Source organism: Diadema antillarum, unplaced genomic scaffold (assembly GCF_040938485.1).
Source record: "Diadema antillarum isolate AM-2024a unplaced genomic scaffold, OU_Dant_1.0 scf00000127, whole genome shotgun sequence".
NCBI classification, from domain to species: domain Eukaryota; kingdom Metazoa; phylum Echinodermata; class Echinoidea; order Diadematoida; family Diadematidae; genus Diadema; species Diadema antillarum.
Genome location: NW_027271016.1, coordinates 1,422,007 through 1,449,370, shown reverse-complemented (window position 1 = coordinate 1,449,370; position 27,364 = coordinate 1,422,007). Strand labels below are relative to the sequence as shown.

Here is a 27,364-nt window from a genome sequence, read left to right as displayed (position 1 = left end):
CTTGATAAATTGCAAAAGTGGCTATGATTTGGGAGATGATGGCTTTATGACTAGATCACTTTATATGAGGCAGCTAATTTCAGTGCTGTAAAATAGTTGGTGAAATGTCATGACAAATAACTGGATAAAAAGTTTGGGTTTTCCCTTTGTTGCCATTAAACCCTCTTCTCATATAGACCAATTCAGCATGGGTACTGTTTAATATGGTAAATTCTAACGGGGGGGGGGGGGGGGGATGCTCTAAGTATGCCTAACAAAAGATTTATGCACTGACATAGTAACACACCTGGCATTTGTGTTTTTTTGTTCTTCAAGTTTAGAAGCCCCTAGTTATGGCTGCAGTGCAATTTATAGTGCTCTGAAGTCGGATTCATCTATACAGTGAACACTCTATGTTTTGGACACAGTGACTAGTTTGCAGGGTATCCATTTAAAGATAACACTCCCAAATTTACACATATATGACAGGTTGCCAATTTGATACAAACCAATGCTGTTATGCCAGAAATAAAACAAAGATAGAAATGTTGCTATTGCGATTGGTTTGCCTACGCCATAATGCATGGTTCTCCCAATAGGTCTATAGTACATCTTGACAATGTGTGATGACAGTTTCACATAATTGGCAAAAAGATCAAAACGACATGTTTGTCACAGACGTTGCTGTGGCTGCAACTCTAGTGTGAAAGGCTCTGTTGAAACGGGGCTTTAGAATAACTATTAACCACAACCCCAGCAAACCATGTGAAAGATATGGGGGGTGTGTGGGGTGTGTGTCAAACGAGTTTTCGTCTCACCGCCTTGGGATGCTCAGTGGAGAAGTTGATGACGAGCCAGGAGCCGACATCCGTGGAGTTGTGGATGCTGAGGTCCAGCTTGCGCAGGTGGGAGCAGAAGCAGGTGTCGCGCTGCGTGGCTGGCCACACCCGCTTCATGAGCTGGTGAGAGATGACGGTGTCCGGGGAGAGAACCTCCAGCGTGTTGGAACACTCCAGGGTGGCTGCAAACGAGATGTTGGGAGTAATCAGAACTTCTCAGCATCTTATTTCTGGGTTTAACATATATAATCAACCATACCTACACGGATGTTATTTTCTTTTCAGCCAATATGGTAAAAACATCTAGGGAGAAATAAAAAAAAAACAACAACCCATGGCCCTGTTTTTAAAATGTATCTCATATTCACCAATGAGCAAAGAAGAATGGATTTCAGGGGGAAAAAAATGATTCAAGAAAAGGACCAATTTGATCTGTGCATATTGGTGTGTTTGTCTGCAAGTTGTTAAGAAAAAGGTATGGATGTTACTTCAAAGTTTGTGAACCAGTCAAAGGATCAAAGTTGCTGGTAATATCTATTGTTAAGGACTGCATGACATTGCCTCATTTTATCTTCTCCAAATTATCATCAGAGATGGTTTTAACTTTTTGAGAGCAAATTCAGTACTGCCCACTTGCAGCTTCATATGAGCACACACTCTTAATAGGGATTAAACTTCTTGAATCTAAAAATACCAAAAACTTTTAAAATAAACCAACCAACCAAAACAAAAAAGCAAAGACTTAAAAAAAAATAAAACAAACAAAGAAACGAACAAATGAACATACACACACACACACACACACACACACACACACACACACACACACACACACACACACACACACAAGCTATACTAAAAACTTACTGTCCCAGTCCATCCTGACGTTAACATCCCAAAAGGTGAAGCACATCTCATGGCCGGTCACATTCCGGATGGTGTGGGTGGCTTTCAGCGGGTCACACACAACCCCATCAATCTCCTGCTCACTCTTGTACACCTGCAGCCAGAATATGCAATCAAGTGCAATCAAATCAAGTTTAGAGGTTGAGGTAAATGAGGGAAGACACATGTACTCATAATCTGAATGCAGAGAAAATATGCAATCAGGTGTAATAAAATCGAGTTTCACAGCTTATTTCTAAAAAGGAAAAAAAGAGTAGAGGAAAGACGAATACATTATAATCATAATCTGAATGCAGTCAAAGGATGCAATCAAGTGCAATCAAATTAAGATTTCACCAGACGTTTCCTGATACATTAACAGGTCCAGGAAAGACACATGTACTCAAAATCTGAATGCAGCCAAACTATGCAAATTGAGTGCAATCAAATCCAGATTCTGCCAGATATTTCCTGATACACAAATGGGTCAAGGGAGGGTACATGAATGCATTATCAGAATGCATTCACAAAAAGTGGTTGCCAGTTCACACATTTCTTAAACTGTAAAGCAAGATATTTTCGCGGCACCAAATTTTTTGCGACTTGGAGTGGACAGCCTTTTTCGCAGCATGACATTTTTGCGAATTACCAGACATTCAATGCATTATATAGTGTAGGCAAGAACTTTCACAGGCACTTTAATTGTGCGAATCTTGGCTCTCGTAAAATTGAAATGCACACAAACATTTTTGGTTTTATAGTACACTTTAGTGACATTTGTGCTTCAAGACATCACCTGCAAATCAGAATTCCCATCCATTATACACTATAGACAGCCACTTCAGATGGCAACTTTATGTAGCAGGATTAAGAATCAATCATACAAACATGCAAACTCAATGATTTTAAAAGATAGCCATTCTACTGTAGGTAAATTATAGATGTACCTTCTCTGGGAGAAATTGTGATTTGTGAATTGTGATTCTGAAAAGGAACATTAGTTTGTGGTTGTTGTTTTTTTGTGTGTGTCTGTTTGTGTGCGTGTGCGTGTGTGTTTTCTTTAAAACGTAACTTGGCTTGGATCAAGACAATATTCAAAGAAATCACTGCATGGACCAAAGTGTACACATTGGCACTTCCCCAGTCAACTGATGTCATCAAGGCAGCCAAATTTGTTGAGCAAATAGGCCAGTCATTGGAGGACCTGTCTGAATTATAATTTGTGGTTATTCTTTGTTAGGAAATATGACTACGTCCGTTTGCAGTATGAGGTCACAGGTAAATTTGTATTTGGTCAACCATATTACCTCCAACATCCAAATATATTTGCCTGCATATTTCCACAACAATGGCTCTGGGGTTTTTCCAAGGTAGCACAAAGGCTTAATAGCGCTTGAGTTGATTCCTTCTCAAAGACAAAATAAGTAACTGCACATGTTTTAACATGGGTATCGAGTATACTGTACTCACCTCCCGTGCAGACTTAAGCTGGCATATGTTTTTAAGGAGCAAAGTGGCATATTTTCTATGTATCTGTGAGACATACTGTGTCAAGAAATATGTTTGCAGTATGAAGTTACAGCTAAATTTGTATGTGGTCAAATATATTACCCACTATGCAAACATATTTGCTTGTATATTTCTAAATGGGTTATGGGGCTCCTCAAAGGCAGTTCAAAAGCTTATTTGGCACTTTGGCTGACTCGTGCTTGAAGACAAAAATATGCATCAGCACATGTGTCAACATGAGTACATTGTATCAACTGGGCTAATCCCCATAAATGCTTATTAAAGGAATGTGGTTTCTCTAATATTTGTCTTTGAGACAAGCAACACAAATGAAATGGTAATGGAAATATGTCAATGTAAAAAAGTAATACTTTTATAGTGTGTGCAAAAATAAGACAACTCAAGGCTCTCTTATGATTACTAATTCCTTTTGCCTTTTTTTTTTTTTGGTTTTGGTTTTGGCACAATAGATGTCTGCAGATTCAAGGAAAAGTTAATGCACTAAAATATTCACTCAAACAGAAAAACCGTGAAATGTGGAAAAATGTGTTAAAGATATTACATTTCCTGTTGACCTTCGTGTTAATCACAACATATCATTTCAGCGATTAATGTACGGTACACTCAACATGTTTTAGTTATCAATAGTGCCTTTTTCTCGGGATTGGCAGGATTATACACAGTACATTATTGTCAGCAACATATAAGTTTGATACATGTATGTACATTGTACTGTAAAATCTGAAGATGACTGTTATGCATGACAAATTAAACGTACATTCCGTGATGAATTTTTCCAAACTTTGAGACTACAGCGTCACTTTTTGCAGCATTTTGTCTTTTGGTGTTGCAGCATCTTCTGTGTGCTTGTCATTGTGGGTATCAAGGGGTAACATAGCAGTGAATAACACTGTGTAGTACCCACATACTGGGTTTCATGTGGGATGACTTGTCAGGGCCAATACCAGTAGTCACCTCTATAGCAGGATGCCCCCACTTAAAGGAGAGATTTTAAAAAAATTGTCTCCTGACCAATCCCAGTTAAGCAGGGGCCACTGTAATACTTTATTCACAACTTTCCAGCCTGGGCAACATGTTGCCCTTGAGGGTCATGTTTTTTGCCCTTTAAAGGGACTGTAAAGTACTGGTTGAGGTGGGGATTTATGTTTTGAACATTCCTAAGTGAGATTATGAGAAACCTCTTATGAAATATGAAAGAGCATGTACTTTTAAGAAGGATTCAACGTTTATTTTGATGAAAATTGGTTTTCAAATGGCTGAGATATCCAAGAAAGTGATAATAATAAAAGGCGACAGGCCACGCCTTTTATTAGGATCTCTTTGTTTCACCTTGTTTTTGGATATCTCAGCCATTTCAAAACAGATTTTCATCAAATAAACTTTTGATACCCCTTAGAATTGCATGCTCTTTGACATCTCATAGAGTGGTTTCTGAATATCTCGCAAAACATTAAAAGCTAAATCCTCACCTCGACCAGAACTGTACACACCCTTTAAGAAACTGGAATAATGTGGAAAATGGTCAAAAGTAGTCCAAAGTCTTGATGAGCACTCAAGTAGCACTGCATGTTTTTTTTGAACACGCATCTGTAACATGGAATCCTTGCTCAGTTACATGTTAGTTTTCCTGCTTCAGTTTCAACACATTAAATCTACTGCAATGGTGTTCAATTTTCACTTTTGGTAAACCATTTGTCTGTCAATAGAAGCATTGTTTGTTTTAAATTTGAAAGGAGTAGGATTTTAAAAGTCAGTGTAATGTTGTGGGATATAAGTTAAACTCTGAAAATGTAATAACTTTTGCTCATATATTGACACTTTGGCCACTTAAAAAAAAAAACCACCCCAAAACATGCAAACATCCAACCACAATGTCCCACACAATTTTCCTTAAATATAATCCTACCAACACAAATTTAACACGCATGACATGGTATCAGGGACACAAACCAACGTCCTGGTTTTCACCACTTTTGTGGTCAAGGGTAGTGATTCAGTGAACAAGCTATGAAATAGGACAAACAGGATTCTTTTATACTGTGATTTCTTTTATTTGTTCACCCTGGACTATCTATTTTACCATCCAAGCCCATATTGATTGTACATCACACTTCTGGGGCAAGGCCTGCCATTTCTGTTTGAAAAACCTTGTAAAAAAGAAAGCCATTCTTTTTCTAAAAATTCTTGCCAACTGACCCAAAAGTAATGAGAAGTAGGGACAAGCAATTTGTTTGTTCTTTTCTTTTCTTCATTTACTTAACTTGTTCTTTGTTATACATTAAGTGATAAATACAAATTGTAGACCTAACCCTTGTTCTCTCATTAATTGAAACATCTATTGATGAACAATTTATGCCATGTATCAAACCCTAGCTACCCTGGGTCACGTATATGGTGCTACATACATGGAACTGCATTCCTCTGATGTTTGAACAACCAGGTCACTGCACAAGTCTGGCACATTCGTTGTTCAGACATACATGTACACAATGGATTCCAGGTTGTTTGAGAAATTCAAGGTAATGAAGTTTGCACATTCTGTAATCTTACACTAACAGGAAAAACAGTGATTTTACACAGGGTGGAAAATTCATGAACTGTTTCCAAATACAAATTATCATTTACTGGTTTAAAGATCACTCTATTTCCATAAATGAGCAAGTTTTTAGCTTGAACTTTTTGCAATAGACAACCTCAAATTCCATCCAAAATGTAAAATTACTCGAGGTGAAGTCAGCCATCACATCTAGCATTTGATTGTTCATTTTCAAACACAAACAAAATTGGTTCCGTTCTTTTTGTAGAAAACATTCATTAAATTTACGAGAAGATAGTTCAGGTGAGCGATTAGCTGATGATTTTTCTCTTTGATAACAAATGAATTCAATTTCCCTTAAATCATCTAATTTTTACTTTGTGCATCACTTAAAAAGTGGAAATGCACATGTCCAAAACTCAAACCAATGACAAAAAAATTGTAAAATTTACACAAAACAAGGTGGAATTTACAATGCTTGCTGTGTGTGATGCACATGCAATACCCACTGCAAAAGTGCGTAACAGATTTAGTCAGAACTGTGTAATAAGCATTTACTAACTGCGTGGCAGCCCAGAAAACAGACTGTCACTTTGGATGCCCATTCATGCGGGAATCTCGATGACAGTGCAATACGTAACAATAGACTGTACTCTGTAACATGGCAAGATTCATGGGTGTTTCTTTTCCAACATATTAGCAAACCGTTGTATTCACATATTCCCTCCATTTAAGTTTCTTAGGTAGGAATTCACTAAGCACTCTTTCAGTCCTTACCAGGTAGGGCAAGCCTTCAACAAAAGTTCTGTGGTTGTTTAGGCAATCTTTTGTCAACAAAGTAAGAATGGAATACATCACAAGAATAGCCTACAACTCCCCGTTTTCATTTGAGGTTGCAAATAATATTGTGTACCTAATGGGTAAGAAAAATCCCTCAACTATAAAAGGAGGCTCACAAAATCAGCAGCCTAACATACAACTTGCTTTATTCACACAAGTTTAGTTTTTATATCTGGAATACATTTTTTTTTCAATTCTGTTCTAGGCCATTCCCAATGCCCCCCCCCCCCCCCCCAATCAAGGGAAGAACTCAAAGTATATTTAATACAGTATTAAAGGTATCGCTATTCAATGTAACCAGACTTTGCACTTTTTCCCTCTGTCTTGTTATTGGTCTTGTTGCTACACCTCACAAACTTCCTCTGCATACTAATCTACTCAACCAGCGAATTTTGTATCAGGTCACACTAGATCTGCATGAAATGAACTCACACCCCAATAACACTCAGTTTAACAATACAGGTCTGGGTTCATGCAAACCACCAAATCAACTCCTCTCTTCTCCCCCCACTTCTCAATATATTCATTGTGCTCAAAATAAAACGAAAGCATTGAGTCTACCTATTGGGGAAAAGAAAAATCCCTTTAAAAAATTTGAATGCTCCATACATGTATCTCTAGCAAAGTTTAGAAGACAGACTTCAGAAGTGTGGTCATAAATGAGCTCATTTGTTAGTCTGAAAACATCACCATCCCCTCCAGTTCTATTCCAAAAGTCTCATTTCCGATATATACCTAATCAACCTGGTGATATAGCAACTTTTGGAAGGCAAACAGCAATGGCAGGGTAATTACTATTAATCATCACCTGACTACAGCTGTGTATACTTCAAACTACTTCGTGGACAAGTTTGGACATGAATAATTTTTTTTTAAATGTTTTTTCTTTAACGATATAAAATTATGATTTCATTAAACAAAAAACAAAAACAACAGCAACAGACTAGTAAGCCAAAAGGTCATTAACTTGAGACTCTGCATGTAGTTTCTAACAAAAAATGGATCATTTATTAGGAGTGGAAATATAATAAGTGAGTATGCGGAAAGACAATAACAAAACCAACAACAATAAAAAAAAAAATCTGATGAAAATCAATTCCATGTGTGTAAATCGCAAGTTCTCTATATCGACAGCATATTAATTCCTAATACTGGATCCCACTGGTACTCGTAAAAGGACCAGTTAATGATTGACTGCAGATAAGAATAGATGGAGAGGGAGCGAGCCGATAGATAGAGAGAGAACAGGTTTAGATATGAGTGGTGTTTAATCATTGTCAGATAACACTGTTGTCCTGATGATGAGGAGTGAAACTAGCTCAAACTCACTACCACTTTACCCCTCTGCTTCCAGCCACAACTTTCCAGGTCTTTCACACTTACAAAAGAGGTTTACTGTATACACCAGATATTTTGCGAGGTTTTCATTTTTCCGAATCTTGTGAGCCGGGTGCTGTTCACAAAATCAGAAATGCACAAAAATATGAACTCTCATCCTGACATGCACATACAACATGACGTACATTTCTCGGTTCAGGACTTACTCCACAATTGCCAATTCAACCACTTGCGAAATACTTGTATTAGAGTCGCTAAATACATGGCGTATACCGTGCTTGTTCATACACCATGTCTGTTTCAAGACACATTTTGTATACTTAGATAAAAAGACTTTCTGCATGTCTGAATGCAAGCTTGAGACGGGCTTCTCTCTAATACGTCTTTTGAATCACGTTTGTCCAAGACGGAGGTGTTTCCCGATTAAGGCTCGCTCGATTCTCTGACTTGTGCTCTTGCAGTCAATAGTTTGACTTCCTTTTGAGGAGGAAGATCCTTGCCTTGTCTTGTATCCAGTATGGGCGTGGTCCGTAAATACATTTTTACACACTTGTATCTAAGACATATAAATATTAAGATTTTTTCCAGAAGTGATTGGCAGATCATGCTGTGTGCTAAACCACTGTGGCCAGGCATGTACAGTACCGGTAATTTGCATTTAGTGGTCAGCAGGAAGACTCATAATTCTGGCCAAACAATACCTTACACCAAACAAACAAGTTTAGAAATTAGTTTCAAATACAATTCCTCATTCATTATTATTATTTTTTTTAATGAGTGTGAAAACTCTTGAGTTTCAGAACAGAATTACACTCAATTGATGTCTACTTTAAGTGTAACAATCCCCTACACTTGGGTTATTAAATTGACATCATTTCCATTAATGGTATGTGTAATTCAACAATAGAAACTTTCACTTGGCTCTTTATGAGGTAAGTAAAGTTGCAAGCTACTTTTGATGAACAATCAATTCTCACGATTAAAGGTGTTGTTTACCATTGGGAACAGTGATTTCAAAAATGTTCAAATTATCACATTTGATGGATATGTGTAGGTCAGTTGCATCACAAAACAACCTACCATATAAAAATTTTGCAATAAAGCCAGCCCTAAAATATAAAGGAGATATCACTATTTTTCTCCATAAACCATAAGTGTACAAGGTATGTAGATGGAAAAGTCTAGAAACATTTTTTTTTTATAACTATTGTTCACTTTTTGTATATCTAACAATACTTAACATTGATTATAATGATTGAAATCTTTACATTGGTTGTTTCTGTCACAAACTCACATTTTAGAACTATTTTGAAGCACTAAAGCTGGGTTTTTGTTTCATCTGCAAATGGCAAATAATGCCTTTAAAAGAATTCCAGACAACATAGTCATGGTCTTTTTCTTGTGACATCATTTCTGCCACGAGTATCACAACATTGATGCATCTTGATGTATAGTTTTAATACTGACATTCATTTTGGTATTAGTTAATACAGGAGAGAAGGAAGCAGACTTCCTTAATAACAAAACAGACTAGAAATGTCGCTATGGCGACTGGTATGCCTCCGCCATAATGCACGATTCTCCTAAAAGGTCTATAGTACATGTGGACAAAGTGTGATTACATTTTCACAAAATTGGCAAAATATTAAAATGACATGTTTGTCACAAATGCATCGAATGTTTACCTTCCTTGACCTATGTTTAATTGGATGAATAGGAGAGCATGTACTTTAACTTCGACTTTGACCCTTTCATAAGTTTACGCACTTGAGTAATTTTCAAGGTATGGAGAAAAATTGCAATTTCTGTATTAAACAGTAAATTGTTATCATTTTCATCTGGCCTTTGATTCATAAGAGAATCACTGTCAGGCAGAACATACATAAATATGTACTAAGTTTAAAGATTACTTGAGCCGCTTCCGAGATATGGAAAAAGTAGTAAGTTCAGCACTTTCACTTGATCTTTGACCTTTTGACCTTTGACCTTCTTGGCAAAAAAAAATCCCAGAGAATCTCTAGTGGGTAATATACATGCATACATTAAGTTTAAAAAAAATAATCCTGCTGGCATTGAATAAATATAAGGAAAATAGTAAAATTTCGAAGTATTGCCCTTGACCTTTGGCCCCTGACCTTTGACCCCATAAACCCCAAATTCCCTAGCTAACTACTGACAGTCAGTACATGCATGTATACTTTGTTCCATAAAGATACTTTGAACAATTTCCAAGATACAGAGAAAAAAGTGAAATTTTAACATTTTACTTGACCTTTTGACCTTTGACCTTTTGACCTCATGACCCCAAACTTTCATCAAAGAATCTTAATTAGGTAATACATGTATACACTAAGTTTCAAGAAAATATCTTCAGGCATTGCATAGATATGGGGGAAATAGTGCAATTTTAAGCATTTGACCTTGACCTTTTGACCTTTGACCCTGAGCATGTGCACCCAAAATTTGATAGGCACAACTTCACCCCCTAATACACAAACATGCCAAGTTTCATTAGTCTACCTCAAAAGGTTTTGATAGTTACCCTGTCCACAAAATTCATTACGGACGGACGGAAGGACGGACAGACGGACGGAAGGACGGACGGACGGACGGACAACCCGAAAACATAATGCCTCCGGCACCACTTCGTGGCGGAGGCATAAAAAAAGTTAACACACTTCTGTGACATACACTGTGTTATCGGGTGTATTCTAGTAATCTTAACAAGTGTATCTATTGTTTAATGCCAGTCCATCACTTATAGGGTGGTTACTACATTCAGGAATGTAGTAACCACTACATTCATAGAGTAGTCATTTTAAAGTTTAATAAAAAAAAATCTTTCTTAGCTTGATATATATCCAAAATGAGAGAAATAATAGCAGCTACACTGTACATTACATTTGGATTATGATTTATAGCTTGAATAGCTGTAGTGTGCTTGAATGATCATGTGCATTAAAAACACAAAGCAAACTTGTCTCTTTAATTACTGACCCCTTGGTGTTTGATGCCAATGGACCTTTTCCGTTTATATACTCCAATTTCACACTCTAAGTGCTTTGGATATGTCTCCAATTAATTTTCTAATTACCACTTATCCGCATCCAATATGGTATTAAAGTCTAATGCCAAAGTAAGACTTGCTTGTTTTGTTAATGTCTCCAACACAAACAAATTGTCATGCGAGTGCTAAGATTTATGAGCTGTGGTATACCATCATGCTTTGGAGATAGAGATAAGGACCAAAGAGTATGGAGGTTCGTGACTTTGATATTAGTTTCTATAACATGACTTTCAAATTTGAAAGGGGGAAGGGACATCATCACATGTCACTTTATAGTTAACATTTACAAAACTGATGAAGGAGCTGATGAAGATTTGCATGATCTCAATTAAAATAAAAGGAGCTGACATAACCAGGACTTAAAGGGTGTGTTCAGTTCTGGTCGAGGTGAGGATTTAGCTTTTAACGTTTTGCAAGATATTCGGAAATCACTCTATGAGATGTCAAAGAGCATGCAATTCTAAGTGGTATCAAAAGTTTATCTGATGAAAATCGGTTTTGAAATGGCCGAGATATCCAAAAACAAGGTAAAACAAAGAGATACTAATAAAGTTGTGGCCTGTCGCCATTTATTATTATCACTTTTTTGGATATCTCAACCATTTGAAAACCAATTTTCATCAAATAAATGTTGAATCCTTCTTAAAATTACACGTTCTTTCATATTTCAGAAGAGGTTTCTCATTATGTCACTTAGGAATGTTCAAAACATGAATCCCTCACCTCAACCAGTACTGTACTGTCCCTTTAAAGGGGAAATCCAGGCCAAATACAATTTAGTCTAATGAGAAAGAATAAAATATTGAGAGCTGAATGGTAAAATTTTGATCGGAATCTGACAACAAATTTATAAGGAAGTTCTGACATTAAGTTTTTGCCATATTTTCAGGAAACAGTTCTTGAACAGTCAATATGAATATGCAAATGGCAAAGTGAGCATGTCATCCCCTCACAACTTGTCATGTAGTTTGTTCACAAAATTTCAAAATTTTCAGTTTTTCATTCAAACACAATTATACCTGAGGATCAAATCCCTGTATATCTAACTGATCACTATTCTGAAGTTATTGAACATAAACTATCTATATTTTCAGGCATGCTGCATTAACACTTGTGGAAAGATTGGAAAGGGGACAAATATAATCAACTTTTCTTCTTTTTTTTTTAAGCTGAATATGAATTGAATGGGTCAGCTTTTCACAGACTTATTCCTCAAAATCACACTTCATAACAGAGTCAACCCTGATACACTTTTCCTATCATTTCCAAAGGTCTCTTTCACACAATGTGTGTCTCTTTCTCACAATGTGTGTGTGTTTGTGGGTGTGTGGGTGTGTGTGTGTGTGTGTGTGTGTGTGTGTGTGTGTGTGTGTGTGTGTGTGTGTGTGTGTAAACTGCCCATAGCAACTTGGTTTTTCACTTCCTGACAGGAGCTAATGTAAGGCCGATATTTTTAATGACAGTACCACAAAAAGTGCTGATAACAACTCTCACGTGCATCATGTGTAGCGCCTTGAACATCCTGTGTAAAGTTGTTTGTTGCAGAGCTATGAAGTGAGATTCCGAGTGTGGGCAGATTCTGTAAAATGCAGCAGAGTATCCAAATCTAGGCTGGGGTGGTGGTGCCTGAAAATACCAGTGTCATGGTATGCGACACTCCTTGGGGCAGATATGAAGTTGTTCAAGATAGATGTGGCATTGAGCAAGTACATGAATGTGTGCAGCTTGGCTTGCATTGTTATCTTTGAGCTTCACATGTCCTCACAAACATGTCACCCACGGTGTACTGTATAGGAACATCTTGTTTGAAATAACAACACCAGTATGATTTATCAGGCTGCTTAACCAAAACATTCCCCAATTAATGCATTTTGTATGTCTCTCTCTCTCCCTCTCTCTCTCTTTCTACAACACACACACACACACACACACACACACACACACACACACACACACACACACACACACACACACACACACACAAGTTTTATCACCTGTGAACCACATTTCAATAGAAACATACACAATGCAATCTTGAACAGAGCCAACCATCTTCACATTCCGAGAATACCATTTGTTGATATTTGGTTTCGTACAATACGTGTATATTGATTGTCGCGGTACCGCGTCGAGTCAAACTAACGGCTCGTTCGAATTTTTCAGAGCCCGCTCTGCTCTGGTACAAAACCATTATTGCATGGTTACTAAGACATGAGAGCACTTTGGGGCGAGTAAGTCTCACAGTGTTAGTTATATGAAAGGTACTTTAACCTGAAACACAAACTAAGACAAGGAAACTCAGGGAAACTTTTGAGGTACCAAAACTTTATATTATCTTTAAAGTACTCATCTTTTTTAAAGATTTCAACTTGCAAACACATTGGCTTGACACACAATTTGATAGTTGAATCAATAAGGGGAAGTCCAAGAAGCCTGTGCGTTCTCTGCCCTATGAAAAAAAAAAAAAGAAATAAAGGGGGGAAAAAGACACACATCCTGCAAAAGCTCGCTGACAAATTTGAGTACAAAGAAAGGAGAAGTAGGCAAAGAGTCTCTGTTTTCACATATTAATGCGAAATTCCAAATTTCCGAAAATAGCAAATTTTCATTGGATCTTCATTTAATATGCATTTTGCAAACTGCCTTGATCTAACTTGATACGCAACATAAACTCAGTGCATCGCCTCTTTGTCTCGCTCCTCAGTTTCGCAACTGGCGCCGAAGGTATGAAGGTACACTTTTATGGCGCTGGTGTAAATGTTTGTGCTTCAAATCATCCATGCTAGGCCAAGCACGACATATTTTATATCTTTTTTACAATCAGGGGACAGTAAGGGGACAATTGTAAGCCTCCAAGAAAGCGAATCATACAGAGCACTGCTACCAGGGATGTGTATTAAGTAAATTGCAACTTCAGCAAGTGCCAATCTGCAATAGTATATGTTATGTGCAATGAAATTATACAACTCCCTAAAAAAAAAGAACAAAAACAAACATATATACCTACACAATTGGAAGTTTTTAATTTTTTGGCCACAAAAAGTACAATGTATGAAAATGTTCATCTCACAAGATACATTCCTATCAGAAAACATTAAGCTCTGGACTCAGTTTGAGATGTTGCCATAACTTAACTCAATAGACTTTTTTTTTAAAGGTCATTACAGCAAGTTGACTTTTCATAATCACACGTAATTTCTGTGTGTGTGCACGTGTGTGCACGTGTGTGCATGTGTGTCTGTGTCTGTGTGAGTCAGTAGGCGTGTGCACCAGAACTTTGTCCTCCACATCAAACACGACTGATGTAACGCTACATTTTTGGAATTTCCCACCATGTGATTTCTCACCTTGCAAACAAAAATATGCTGCATTTGGCATTACAGCAGGCAGTGTTTTGATGAGTGTCGTTACGCGTAATAGATCCGTTAACTAACAGTAACATATTATTCATATTTATGGACGTTTTCTTCCATCCTGATGTAGTAAAGAGCTATTCCATTAACCTGTACTTCAAACACACTTTTCAGTACTGTGAATTCATTTTGCATACATGTTCATTAGTGCTGCTATGTCAGGCAAACTTCAGGCAAGCTTTCACGCTGTCAAGAAGAATCAATGTCAGAAAGGCATACATAATGGTGCCCACTTGAACAAAATGTAAACAGTACTATATTCTATCACCCTACAAAGTAGCATTAATACCTGTCAAGTTTGGTGACAATGTGATCATGTATTTTCAAGAAAAGAAGATGAAAATAAGATTATTTGGCTGCAGTTTGTTCCCCCCACCCCCCCCCAAAAAAAAAGGGCCTCAAGGGGCCATTAGCTCCATCACTTCTCATTCTAGAGGAGGAGATTTTAAAGATTCCTCATAATTTTGGCGCTTTGGGGCCAGGTCCTATTTGAGCAAATTGAGTTGCTATCACCCAAAGACTGCTATTTGCCAAATTTGGTAAAAATCCCTCATGGGGAATTCAAGAGGAAGCTGACTATGTACAAAGTTTATCCCAATGCATGATGTACATGTACTATGGACACCGGATGCCAGACACAATGAATGGTTACAATAGCTCATTTGAGCCTTTGCGAGTTGGAAAACTCAACCAATGCATTCTTTCACATTGAAACTGCAGCTACAGTGTACGCATGAAATTTGGTCTTAGCCTTAGAGCTGATGGTGTCTTGAATGAATACACTGTATGTATAACATGTACCGCAGCCTTATACCATTTATGTGAATTCTACCAGGATATGACTTCACTTGACCTTTAGAAACAAACAGCACTTCAGGGCCTGATTCTATTCGTTTGAGATCCACTTCAAAAGTTTCTAGAATTGCTGATAATGCAAGCTTTCTTTTTGACTTACTTCCTTGTTTGACAGATTCATGCGAGTTTGTGATACTTGGGATGGGACATTTTTTCATGGGAGGGGGGATAATTTAGGGATGATTGAAAATAAAATGAAGCCTAATTACGATGATATACAGTGATATACACATACAATGATACACACAAGAAAGAAATAGATGCTTCTTAACTTCATATAAGCCCATGAAGTACCATAGCTATCAGTTCTTACTGTAGGCCATATTAATGCAAATGCACACAAATCATCATGATATGAGAAAAAGTGACCAGTCACTAATAAGTCTGAGAGAGCCACCAAGTATCAAGATTCTGCGTTTTTATATGCTCCTAAATCTCAGCTTTTCAGTGATATGTAATAGATAGTCTCATTTTTCCTCACAAAACCTGCCACCGAAATGACAAGACTATAGGCCAGAACCCATCAACTCTTTTATGTGCCAAGGTGGAATCAACCCCCTGTGTGCCACATTATTCTGAGACACCCAATGTCTTCATGCTTTGGGAAAATATTCTGTTTCTCAAATCCATGTAACTTTTATAGATTTCTGTTTAGCTGAGCACGTGGTGAGCAAAGTTGTAGAGAAAATGCCAAGCTTTGTATTGATGTAAATTGTATGACAAATCTGTTATTGCTTTTCTTTGAAATGACCAGGAACTACAGTATTGCAAAAAGGCATGACTTCTGCACACAGAATAGTGAATTTACACACAAATTCAGTAGAGAACTCCACTTGCTAGTCAATAATCACACATAAAATTCAAGCTATATGTGAGAAGAACGAAATTGCGAGAAACGCTTTCATTCCATTGTGGCATTTGGCGATATATCGATCGGTTTGGGCGGGTTTGTGTGTTTGAGCAGAATATGCGAATTTGGCATGCCGTCAACTGAGTCGGGCGTGCGAACGTGGCACATAAAAGGGTTAAAAAGATTTTAGAAACCAAGTAAAAAAGTTTAGATGCTATAAAGCTTGCATTTTAGACATTTTAATACTGTAAACACAATGAAACACTTCCAAAAAATGCCATAGAAATATATGTATGCTTCATAAAGACTGGAGAGTTTCCAATTTGAAAACATTCCTTAACTTTAAAATTCAAACAGGAGGACACGTTCAAAATATCAAAATCTGTATTTATGAACAAATATCAAAATGTTTATATTTTACAGTCTTGTGTTGCTGTTTCCTCAACTCTAATGTCTGCAATGTTATCAGAATATAGTGGTGATAGCTCAATCATCAATTTAGCATCAATTTGGCAAGAATTACCAGATGTTTGTCATTAAAGGGAGAGTAGAGTTTTGGCTGAGATGGAGTTGAAGGTTTCCAACTATTTTGATGATGACTTTTTGGGATAATGAGAAACCTCTTATGAAATGTGAAAGTGCATATAATTCTGAGAGGAATTCAGAGTTTGTTAGATGAAAATTTGTCTTAAAATGGCTTGAGATATCCAAAACAAAGCAATCCTAATAAAAAGGTGAGACCCATCTTTTATTAGGATCACTTTGTTTCACTTTGCTTTGAGATATCTCAGCCATTTCAAGACCGATTTTTGTCAAATAAACTTTGAATTCCTCTTAGAATTGTATGCTCTTTAGCATTTTATAGAGTGGCTTCTAAGTATCTCAGAAAAAAGTTAAAAGCTGAATCCTCACCTCAACCAATACTATACTCTCCCTTTAATGTGTCTTTACTATCATACATATAATCCCATTCCTCCATTTCTTCCAGCAAGTGCAGGCTTTTGTGTAAGTGTATGCTCTATGTGTTTGAAGAGAGTATGGTTTTTACAAAATGGTTTAACCGCCTTTGTGTGGTGAGGAGACATACCCCTAGAGTGATATTTCTGCTGTGTGAAAAATACTGAAACTGAAATTTCCTACCTGTCTCTCATTAAATGTTTCTTATTGAAGAAACTTTATCAATTCTGTTTGCATGACTTTATCATTTGTAGTTTTTGTTTACAGTCAAAGTTGTCTTTATGGAGGAATTCAGTTCCTCTTTTACTGGTGACTGCGCCCATCCTGTAGCTCTCAAGGTTTTGGTACTAAGTTGTATCTGTTTGCTTGTTCTGCGGTAGTTTGTTTGTGATTTTAGCGAACAAAAAAAATGTGGTATTCTAACCTTGGAGCCGTTGTCCTCTAAATGTGCATTGTATTATCACCAATATAGGTATTGTTGTTGATGATGTTCCTTGGAATGAATAAAGTTTTGTTTCCTCTTATCATTCATGGTCAAACCGTTACCAAGGCCCTGTAGTCTGTATGATATACATGGGTAATTCCGTGAAGTTGGGGCACAAAGTGTGACATTTCAGCCTAACTCAATACTAATTATGCTATACATATATTGTTTATAGGCTTTACATTTGTATTGAGACCATACATTTTCCTGGAAATTTTGTGCCATTCAGACTCAATTTTGATGAAGTTATTAAAACGATATGTAACGGTGTGTCCTATAGCATCGTGACGTGTCCATGTAGCATCGTGATAGTTAAAATCTGGTCCTAAAAGACAAATTAATGCAATTAGCTTGACCAAAATTTGATATAATATGCATTATTACTAGATTAGTCAGATAGCTAAATATCTTAACTCTCCTTTCCACAGTTTTACTTTTACAAGAAAATTACACAATGTGTCACTATGCTACGCGGTGTCCACCAAATGTCACAAAAAAGGACACCGCATAGCATCGTGATACATTTTGTAATTTTCTTTTAAAATTAAAACTGTGTACAGGAAATTTGATATATTCAGCTATCTCATTCATATCTTGTAAATATGCATATTGCATCAAATTTTGGTCAAGCTAATTGCCATAATTTGTCTCTTAGGACCAAATTTTAAAATATCACGATGCTACATGGACACGTCACGATGCTACAGGACACTGTTACATATTGTTTAATAACTTCATCAAAATTGAGTCTGAATGGCACAAAATTTCCAGGAAAATGTGTGGCCTCAATGCAAATGTAAAGCCTACAAACAATAAATACATAGCATAATTAATATTGAGTCATGTTGAAATGTATTTTTTTAAATATCACGATGCTACATGGACACTGCCCCAACTTCATGGAATTACCCACATACAAGTAGCAAGGGGATGAGTGCGGAAAAAACTCTGTCAATGTACTGAAGAATATCTCCCAAGTTTTTCCTATGAGTTTTCTATGATGCATTAACACATCACTAAACTGCAATGTTTGAATCAAATGTGTGATTGATATTAATACCAAAAAACAAGCTACATGTCAGGTATGACCTATAATGTCTATTGTTGGGTTCAAGACAAACTTACATTACATACATTTGTTATCTCACCCCATCCCCCCCCCCCCCCCCTCCAAAAAAAAAAATAAAAAAAAAATAAAATCAACACACACAAACTTTTTTGGGAATTAAAAGTATATTGAAAAGTGGAGTGTTTTGTTTGTTTGTTTGACTGCATTTTATCCCATCTATTCCAAGGTAATTCTGCTATGGAAATCATCATTCTGCCCTCAAAACATTCACAAAACTGAATTTACTACGTGCCCAAGTATGAAGAAATATGAGACAGAAACTAGTTTGATTCATTGAATCTGCAGAAAATCAGACAAGAAAGTGAAGAAAAAAAAATGAAACTGGAACAGACACATCAACTTAAATCTTTAAATTTGTTTTGTAATTGCCAATCTAAAGATCAACAATAAATATGTCATTAGAAGGCCTAATTTTGAGGCTTTAGATTATTCTGTGACCAAAATTAATACATTGCTACATGACCAAACATGGGGCTAAAATGAAAAACAATTGTTATCATTTTAAATGTACCCCAAGAAACAACGTTGGAGAGGTAAAAAAAAAAATCATGCTAAAAATATGCCAAACCATAAAAATCTATAAATTCTGGCATTTGATGGGTTAAGTGTGAACGGTCCTTGTGGTCATGTGAAGAGGTCATCATGTTTAACCACATGAATGCCTGCAGCATGAAGGAGAGATTACAGTTTTGGTATCAATGAGAATTACTTTCCTCCCTCTTACTGCAGGCAGGAAGGGCTTTTAAAAACATGTATCTGGGCCTCATGGCAACCTACAATTCAGTCTTTTTAATGTCTATACATGTTAGGTGCTAACACAGGGTGTGTGAAATTCAATAGCTCTTTATGTAAAAAGAAAGCAATCTATCGCTAATTTCCCCTCTCCTACCAAAGTACAGGAACCATAAAGTTCATCTCCACTTTGCCATGCGGATATGGGCACAAACAGGAAAGACCTCGGGGAAAATAGATGAACTGCAGTAAAGGATTACATGCATTCATATCAATGGTGATATACTGTGGTATTTCCAGCAGTAATCGAGAATGAGTACACCAATACACAAAGATATACACCATAAAATACATCGAGAAATACTATGGTATTTAGGGTGTTTATTCCAATTTTTAATAAAATATACATGTGCGATTTGAGCGTGAATCACGTCTAGAAATACTACCAATTGCACGGCAGTGTGTTTCTCGCGTTACTTGACACACTTCCTGTCTTTTCATCGTTTGAGATATACGCATGCATGCTGCTTAACAGAAATACCATGATATTTCACAAAAATATCTTCTGGCATTGCAGAGATATGGGGGAAAGGAGAAATTTGACCACTCATACATACATACATTATATGCCAAGTTTCATTTATAATATCTCAAACGGTTCTTTCAAGTTATGTTGTCCACAAAATGACTACGGACAGACGGATGACAACCCGAAAACATAATGTCTCTGGTGACACTTTGTGACAGAGGCATAAGAAAAATGGTGTGAGAGTGCGACAGACAGACAGTGAGCAAGTGAGATACCGTATTCGCTGAATATTTCACAAGGTTTTATTTTCGCGAATTTCGCAAGTCTGGTGCTTTTGCAAATTCAAAAACAAGCAAAAATATTAACTGTGATAACAACGCAAATGTTACATGCTCGTATACATTTCTCCATTCAGTACTGTACTCCTAAAGTGCAGATTTAACCAATCGCGAAATGGTCGGGAAGTCCCGAATCACAAAAGACTAGACTCACTAAATATATGGCACAGGCAATTTACTCCAACCGGCAAGTCGTGTAGCGAGATACTCCTGAATTTTTTTTCAGGAGTATCTTGGTTGGAGGAAGAGGATGTGGTAAGTTCCCCTGACCGGAGGAAGTTACCACCACCTTTTCAGATGGGCACTACTCCGACCTTTCCTCCGACCTTCCTCCAACCCTTCCTCCGAAGTTACTCCGACCAAAACTGTCATGGTCTGAACACAGCTATAGAGTGCATGTAATCAATAAATCATTATCACAGAACATGCTTTGCAGAGCAACAAGGTCACCATATCCATCAGGAAGAAAGAACGCTTATAAAAATAAAAGAAAGAAAGAAAGATTTTGTAATAAATTATCATCAGGATTTCATTAGTTCTACAGCCACACAATCCAAAAAAACTCTAACTCTTAGAAAACACAGGCTGATTGATCACTGCCACCAGCCACTTGACGAACTTCTGCTGTAATAGTGGGTTCTTTTTTGGGGGGTCATTTTTCTTCTACTTCCTCATGTAACAAATCTGCAAACTACACAATGAATGCATTGTGCAAACCAATGAGACTTGGTAAAGTTATCACAGAGCAGTGTAAGATTGGCAATGTGGATTACTGGTAGTATGGAGCAACTCTCAAAAATTTGATCGACTCTCAATTCCTCTAATCTCTGCATAATCACAGACAGACAGTAAAATCCAGTTCCTACATACTTTACGTGTAGTGTGCTCTTTCTCCGGCAGAATAAACCTGTAAGATCTGTCTGCCACACACGACATACCACAGACAGTAGGATTTCTGAGCAGAATGCTCTGTCTCCACCAAACCCCTGAGCTGTATGTATGTCGACCCAAAAGAAACTTTTGAGGTTCATTCAACTACATGCAATCCTTTTGACTGAATGCACGTAATATTTCATGAGTACTTCTTCCATGCACTGACCTGAATACACTAATTTTTACATTTCCGTTTCAATACAATGTAAGGATTACAGCACCACATGGCTAATGTCAAGCTATGTAAAAGCACCAGAATAGTGTCAGAGATCCACAAAAAATATGTTTCAGAGTTTCATTTTTATTTCATAATCACATGGGAAGGCCATAGCGTAATTTGAGATATAGGCCTACATGTAGTCACCTCCAAAAAAACAATGAAATCTGCATCAACACAACTCTTTTAATGAACTGTTAAGGAGCTAATTTTCTGCTTGCGTTGGAGTCTGATTAGGGACAGCTCTTTTGAGAGCTAAAACTTGACCATGAAAAAATTATACTATACTACATACAAGCCTGCAGTACCACAGGGATTTGTTGAACAAGCACTGCTGGGCGAAAAAGGCTAAAACATGAAACAAAATGGAATGCACCAATAATTGTATGGTGTACAGTCATGTACTAGCTTTTAATACATTGTGCAGATGAAAACTTTTGCATGCATTTTTTTTTTTTTTTTTTTTTTTTTTTTTGGGTGGGGGAAGCAAATCTTGGCTCCTCATGAAATTCATGAAAGTTTCATGCACACATTTCTGGCCTCACAGCATTTCATTACTAGTGCACACTTCTTGCTGAAGTGTTGGCTTGAGAATGACACTACTATCCAAATCAAGAGGCCATTGGCCTTGACTTCACTATCAATCTTTGATACCCTATCTACTATTAAATTACAGCATCACTTGAAAACTCTAAGAGAAGTAATGACTGGAAATTACTTCTGTTTCTCATTATCAGGAAGTACCTTGTAGAAATAACGACCTGACAGGATTTATGTTCAAAAAGTACAGCAGTCTCTGACCTTGACAATTGACCTTTCATCACTGTCGCTTCATAGAGATATTCTTTTCATTTCTCCCCTTCCTCCACGATGACATTTCTACTGAACATTTCTGGATGACTATGGCTGAAAAATGCCATTTCTAGCCAAAGTTCAGAGACCTTTGACCCTGATGGATTTGGCCAGAGGCTGATCAGCCATCTATGCCTCATGGAGCATTCCTAACTAGAAATGTCGCTACAGCGACTGGTTATACCCCCGTCAAACAACATTTCATAAGCTGTGGTCAAAACAACATTTGATAAGCTTTGGTCAAAAAACTGAGGAAGTAGTAAAATCCGCAAGATCTTTCCTTGATCTTCTGCCATTAATATGCCGTTACCATGGCAACGTACTTTCGGGTACTGTCGAAAAATGCGTCTTGCACATCTACAACCAAAGGCACACGTCTGTACCAAGTTTCATGGAAATTGGGCAAAAACTGAGGAAGTAGTTTGCAACACAAAATTTTCCATCATTTTGGGTCATAATATGTGAGCTGTTACCATGGCAACATACTTTTTGTCACTGTCAAGAAATGTGTCATGCTGACCTATATCCTAAGACAAACATTCAATATGAATTCCATGAGAATTGGAAGAACACTGATGAAGCAGTTTTGCCATGAAGCATTTTGCCCTATATTTTACCAATAACATGCCGTTACCATGGCAACGCACTTTTTGCCACTGCGGAAATATGTGTCTTGCACATTAACATATTCAGATGAACATCTGTACCTAATTTCATAAAAATTGATCAAAAACTGCGGGAGGAGTTCGCGACGCAAGATTTGTACCCATTTTTGCCCATAATATGCCGTTACCATGGCAACGTACTTTTGGGTACTGTCAAAAAATACGTCTTGCACATCTACAACCCAAGGCACACATCTGTGCCAAGTTTTATGGGAATCGGTTGAAAACTGAGGAAGTAGTTCGCGACGCAAGATTTGTACCCATTTTTGCCCATAATATGCCGTTACCATGGCAACGTACTTTTGGGTACTGTCAAAAAATACGTCTTGCACATCTACAACCCAAGGCACACATCTGTGCCAAGTTTTATGGGAATCGGTTGAAAACTGAGGAAGTAGTTCGCGACGCAAGATTTGCAACGGACCGACCGCCCGACCGACCGCCCGACCGCCCGACCGCCCGACCGCCCGACCGCCCGACCGACCGCCCGACCGACCGTCCGCTGATTCCTATATACCCCCTTCAAACTTCGTTTGGCGGGGGTATAATAACATTAAAGGGAAGGTAAACCCAAAGAGCAATGTGGATTGAGTGAAAGCAGCAACATTAGTAGAACACATCAGTGAAAGTTTGAGGAAAATCGGACAATCGATGCAAAAGTTATGAATTTTTAAAGTTTTGGTGTTGGAACCGCTGGATGAGGAGACTACTAGAGGATATGACGTATGAGTGGACAACAATACAAAGAAAATATAAAGGAAATTCAACAAAAATTCACTTTTCTAGAATTATGAAAGAGCAATGGACCAACCGCTTTCAGAAAGCAGGGGGAATAATTGCTACCCTTACCATATGTCAATATCAAGTTGATGGAATTTGTAATTTTCATGACAGATGAATTTTTGTAGTATTTTCTTTATATTTTCTTGGTATTGTTGTCCACTCATACGTCATAACCTCTAGTAGTCTCCTCATCCAGCGGTTCCAACACCAAAACTTTAAAAATTCATAACTTTTGCATCGATTGTCCGATTTTCTTCAAACTTTCACTGATGTGTTCTACTAATGTTGCTGCTTTCACTCAATCCACATTGCTCTTGGGGTTTATCTTCCCTTTAATACCTTGTAACAAAATGCAGGGCTGAGGCATAGTATACACTCAAACAATTACTACTGATCTACGGCAAGAATTTTTTTTTTTTTTTTTTAATACCCAATTTCTTTTAGGATTTGGTAGTCAGGAACAGGTTTCTCATTTAATAAAAGTGTAACAGCTGAGGTACTGTAAGTTGCTAAGGTATTGTCATTTCATATCCTGTCATACCAAAGCAAATTTGAACATAAACAGAACCTCACACACCTTGAAGACAACTGGCAAAGTTAGGACTTAAACATGTTTGCTAAAATCCTGACATATATGCTGAGGTAAGGCATATGATCTCCTATATTTTTACCACAAATCTCTCTACCATTATTTCATTCTTTTCAACCGAATGATACACCTCACACAGTGAAGCTACCAACCCACAAAAGTACATTCAAAGAGAAACATTTAAAAACAGTTTACACGGGTATTACCACCTAATGATGTACATGTATTTGTACTATTCTACAATGGGTGGAATTATCTTGACGATGTTCTCACATACATCCCTGTAGGCAACCATTTTCAGGTAGATTTAAAAAAAAAAGACAAAAGGCTAAAATGACGGAAGTAGCACCTGATAACACTAGGGCAGGCCATTTCAGTGTGGTAAAGACACAGAGACCGTGTACAGTTCTGCATAGCTAGCTACACCATAGCTAGCTTTGCATTTGTAGGTGATACTGCGATTAACTGTCTGTAATGGCAAAGTTGAGATGAAGGCAAGCTGTACATACTCTCAATGTACCCTGTCTCACTCATGTAACATTACAGATGATGTTCGAATTACAGAGTATGATATTTCAGGAGGGTTAAATTTTTTTGTTGACATCATCTCGGGACACATAACCTCAATATAATTTCAAACCTGTAATATAATCCTGCCCCCGTCATCATCTTTACTAATGTATCGTGACCGTGAGATATTCACAAGCTTCACTTTTTCAAACTGTGGTGCAAAATTACATTTCATGAGAGATACAAATACCATCAATGCACACTTTAACAAGGACCTGGAGGAGTTCTTGATAGACTATTGTGAGTGGAAAAACACATCGCAAACCCAAGCAAAGCATGAGGAAATTCTTGACAACATTTTCTGGCTTCAGCTGGAAAGTTGGCAGGCTGTTTGAATTGAAACTCAACACGCTTCCAAAGTCAACTCCCCATCTTAAACTGGAGGGGAGAATTTGTTGATGTTGGAATCAATCACGCAGAGAAGGTATGACCGCTTTCCCACTGCCTATGTGTCACTACGGTCACCAACTAATGTGCGTGTCACGTCCATGATGATTTGAGACTGAGATCCACAGAGAATTTTAATCAATTTTAATCACATCAAAATTTACTTTCTACCAAAAAACAAACAAAAACAAACAGGATAAGGGCAAATGTGCACATCTCCTCCACGGAGAATCACACATTTCATAGTGGATGCTGTGACGCATCACATAAATGCCAAAATGCGTTCAATTTGTGTGATTTTGTGGAGACGACGGGGTGGGGGGGGGGGGGGGGGGGAGGGATGAGAAAGGCACCAGAGGGCCGCAAGATCCCATACACCTGGCAGCAGCGCTATTCATGACCACAGCAGTGTTTCTTCACCAAACAACTTTCAAGTACCCCATGTGCTAACTCCCTTCCTGCACAGTCAGTTCCAGTCGAGACAAATTATGTTTCAATGCTCTCAAAACAGAGGCTCTTCAAATAGTACAGAATCCTATGAAAATTTCGATCACACTATCACTGTTGTCTTTTGAGAAAGAAACAACAAACCCTATTTACATTTCATGCTGTTGTAATACTAAAATGTCCTATGATATTGATCCAGCAGTTCGTGGGCGCCAATAAGGCAACACAGTAGTACCTGCTATAAAGTATCAGATCGAATTGCTTCCAAGTTCTTGGCATGAGGGATTTAAGTATTTTATCAATTTTCATGAACTTGCTTCACAAAGATATCTTTACAGCATAATTGCCTTGATGTACAGAACCTATGCCAAATTTGCCACACAAGTTTGACAGATTTCCAGAACACTGACATAAGGGCTATGCCATTCTATCGATATACTCTTTTTTTTCTGACAACTTTTTTTGTTCAGCAAGGGTATCCTAATTTTTTACTCTCTTTATTTTCCTTGCTCTACACATCTAAATACATTGAAAACTCTCACTTCTACTTAGCGCATTTTTTGGAGGGGTGTGGGTGGGATGGAAGTGGAGATAGTGACTAACATAATAAAGAGCATTTCTATTTTCTCCTTTGTCATAATTTTGGGATGAAAGTTTAATATCTTGACTATTATCCTGAATTCACCTGGGAGTACTTTCTGTGTTAAACTCTTTTTAGCCTCTCAGTGTTTCATGTAGTTGTTGGTAATCTTCAAATTCATGAATTTGTAATTCAATGCTTTATAGTTACGTCAATGTAGAGCAATTTGTCAATCAGTTGCAATGTTGGTAATCTTGTTTTCTTCTATCAGCAAGTTTCATTCTGGTCTTCCATCTTGATGTAGTCACCCATCTGTCTTAATATGGAAACAATATTTATGGTCCCAATCCGTCCATGCTACCGAATCCATTGAATATATCATACACATACGCATACACATGTGCACAAGTGCAAAGCCTGTTTACTGTGATGCAGGGTGTCTTTTGACCTATTAAAGTTATACACATCAATTGATACGATTTCAAGCACTTGATATGCCAGCCTATGGCTGTTCAATCTTTCATAATCTTTACACAACAACTAATACACTGTCTTGTTTAGATGTCTGATTATGGGGGTAAAAGTACATTTATTCCTGTGTCGTAAGATGATTTCAACCACATAAACTGCTTCCAATAGCTGCAGCTCTTCATTCATTTGATCTCAATTATTCGTCACTGATAGAGATATAACAGTACCACGTCACTCCCCCCTCTCCCTTTAAGATAATTGTATAACAGTTCCTTCTCCTTCATCTCATTTCTCTCAACCTGGAAGTTCTTCATATATAAATTGTAGCCAAGGTTCCTCTTTTACCTCTATCAACTGCACTTAAAGCTCATTAGACCTATGAAAGGAAAGAAAATCCCCACACTCAAATCTATTCAAATCTGCCCCCCCCCCCCCAAAAAAAAAAAAAAAAAAAAAAAACTTTGAAAAGGCCATAATGCCTGAGGATGACACTCCGGAAAAGAGGAGGCGGGGACTCTGATATGCAAATTGGCCATCATGAAGTCCTGCCCCCTAATCACTATGCATAG

General features: G+C 37.4%; 1 protein-coding gene across 2 annotated transcripts in view; it reads right to left on the bottom strand.

Moving 5' to 3' along the window:
- The window catches only part of LOC139720350 (ceramide transfer protein-like), a 92,171-nt gene that overhangs the window by 5,010 nt on the left and 59,797 nt on the right, over positions 1–27,364 (bottom strand). For both annotated transcript variants that reach the window (XM_071631716.1, XM_071631717.1), the window contains exons 10-11: positions 1,686–1,818; positions 798–1,000 (exon numbers count right to left, since the gene is read on the bottom strand). In XM_071631716.1, the coding sequence (XP_071487817.1) occupies positions 798–1,000; positions 1,686–1,818 (336 nt within the window). The remainder of the gene's footprint in view (positions 1–797; positions 1,001–1,685; positions 1,819–27,364) is intronic.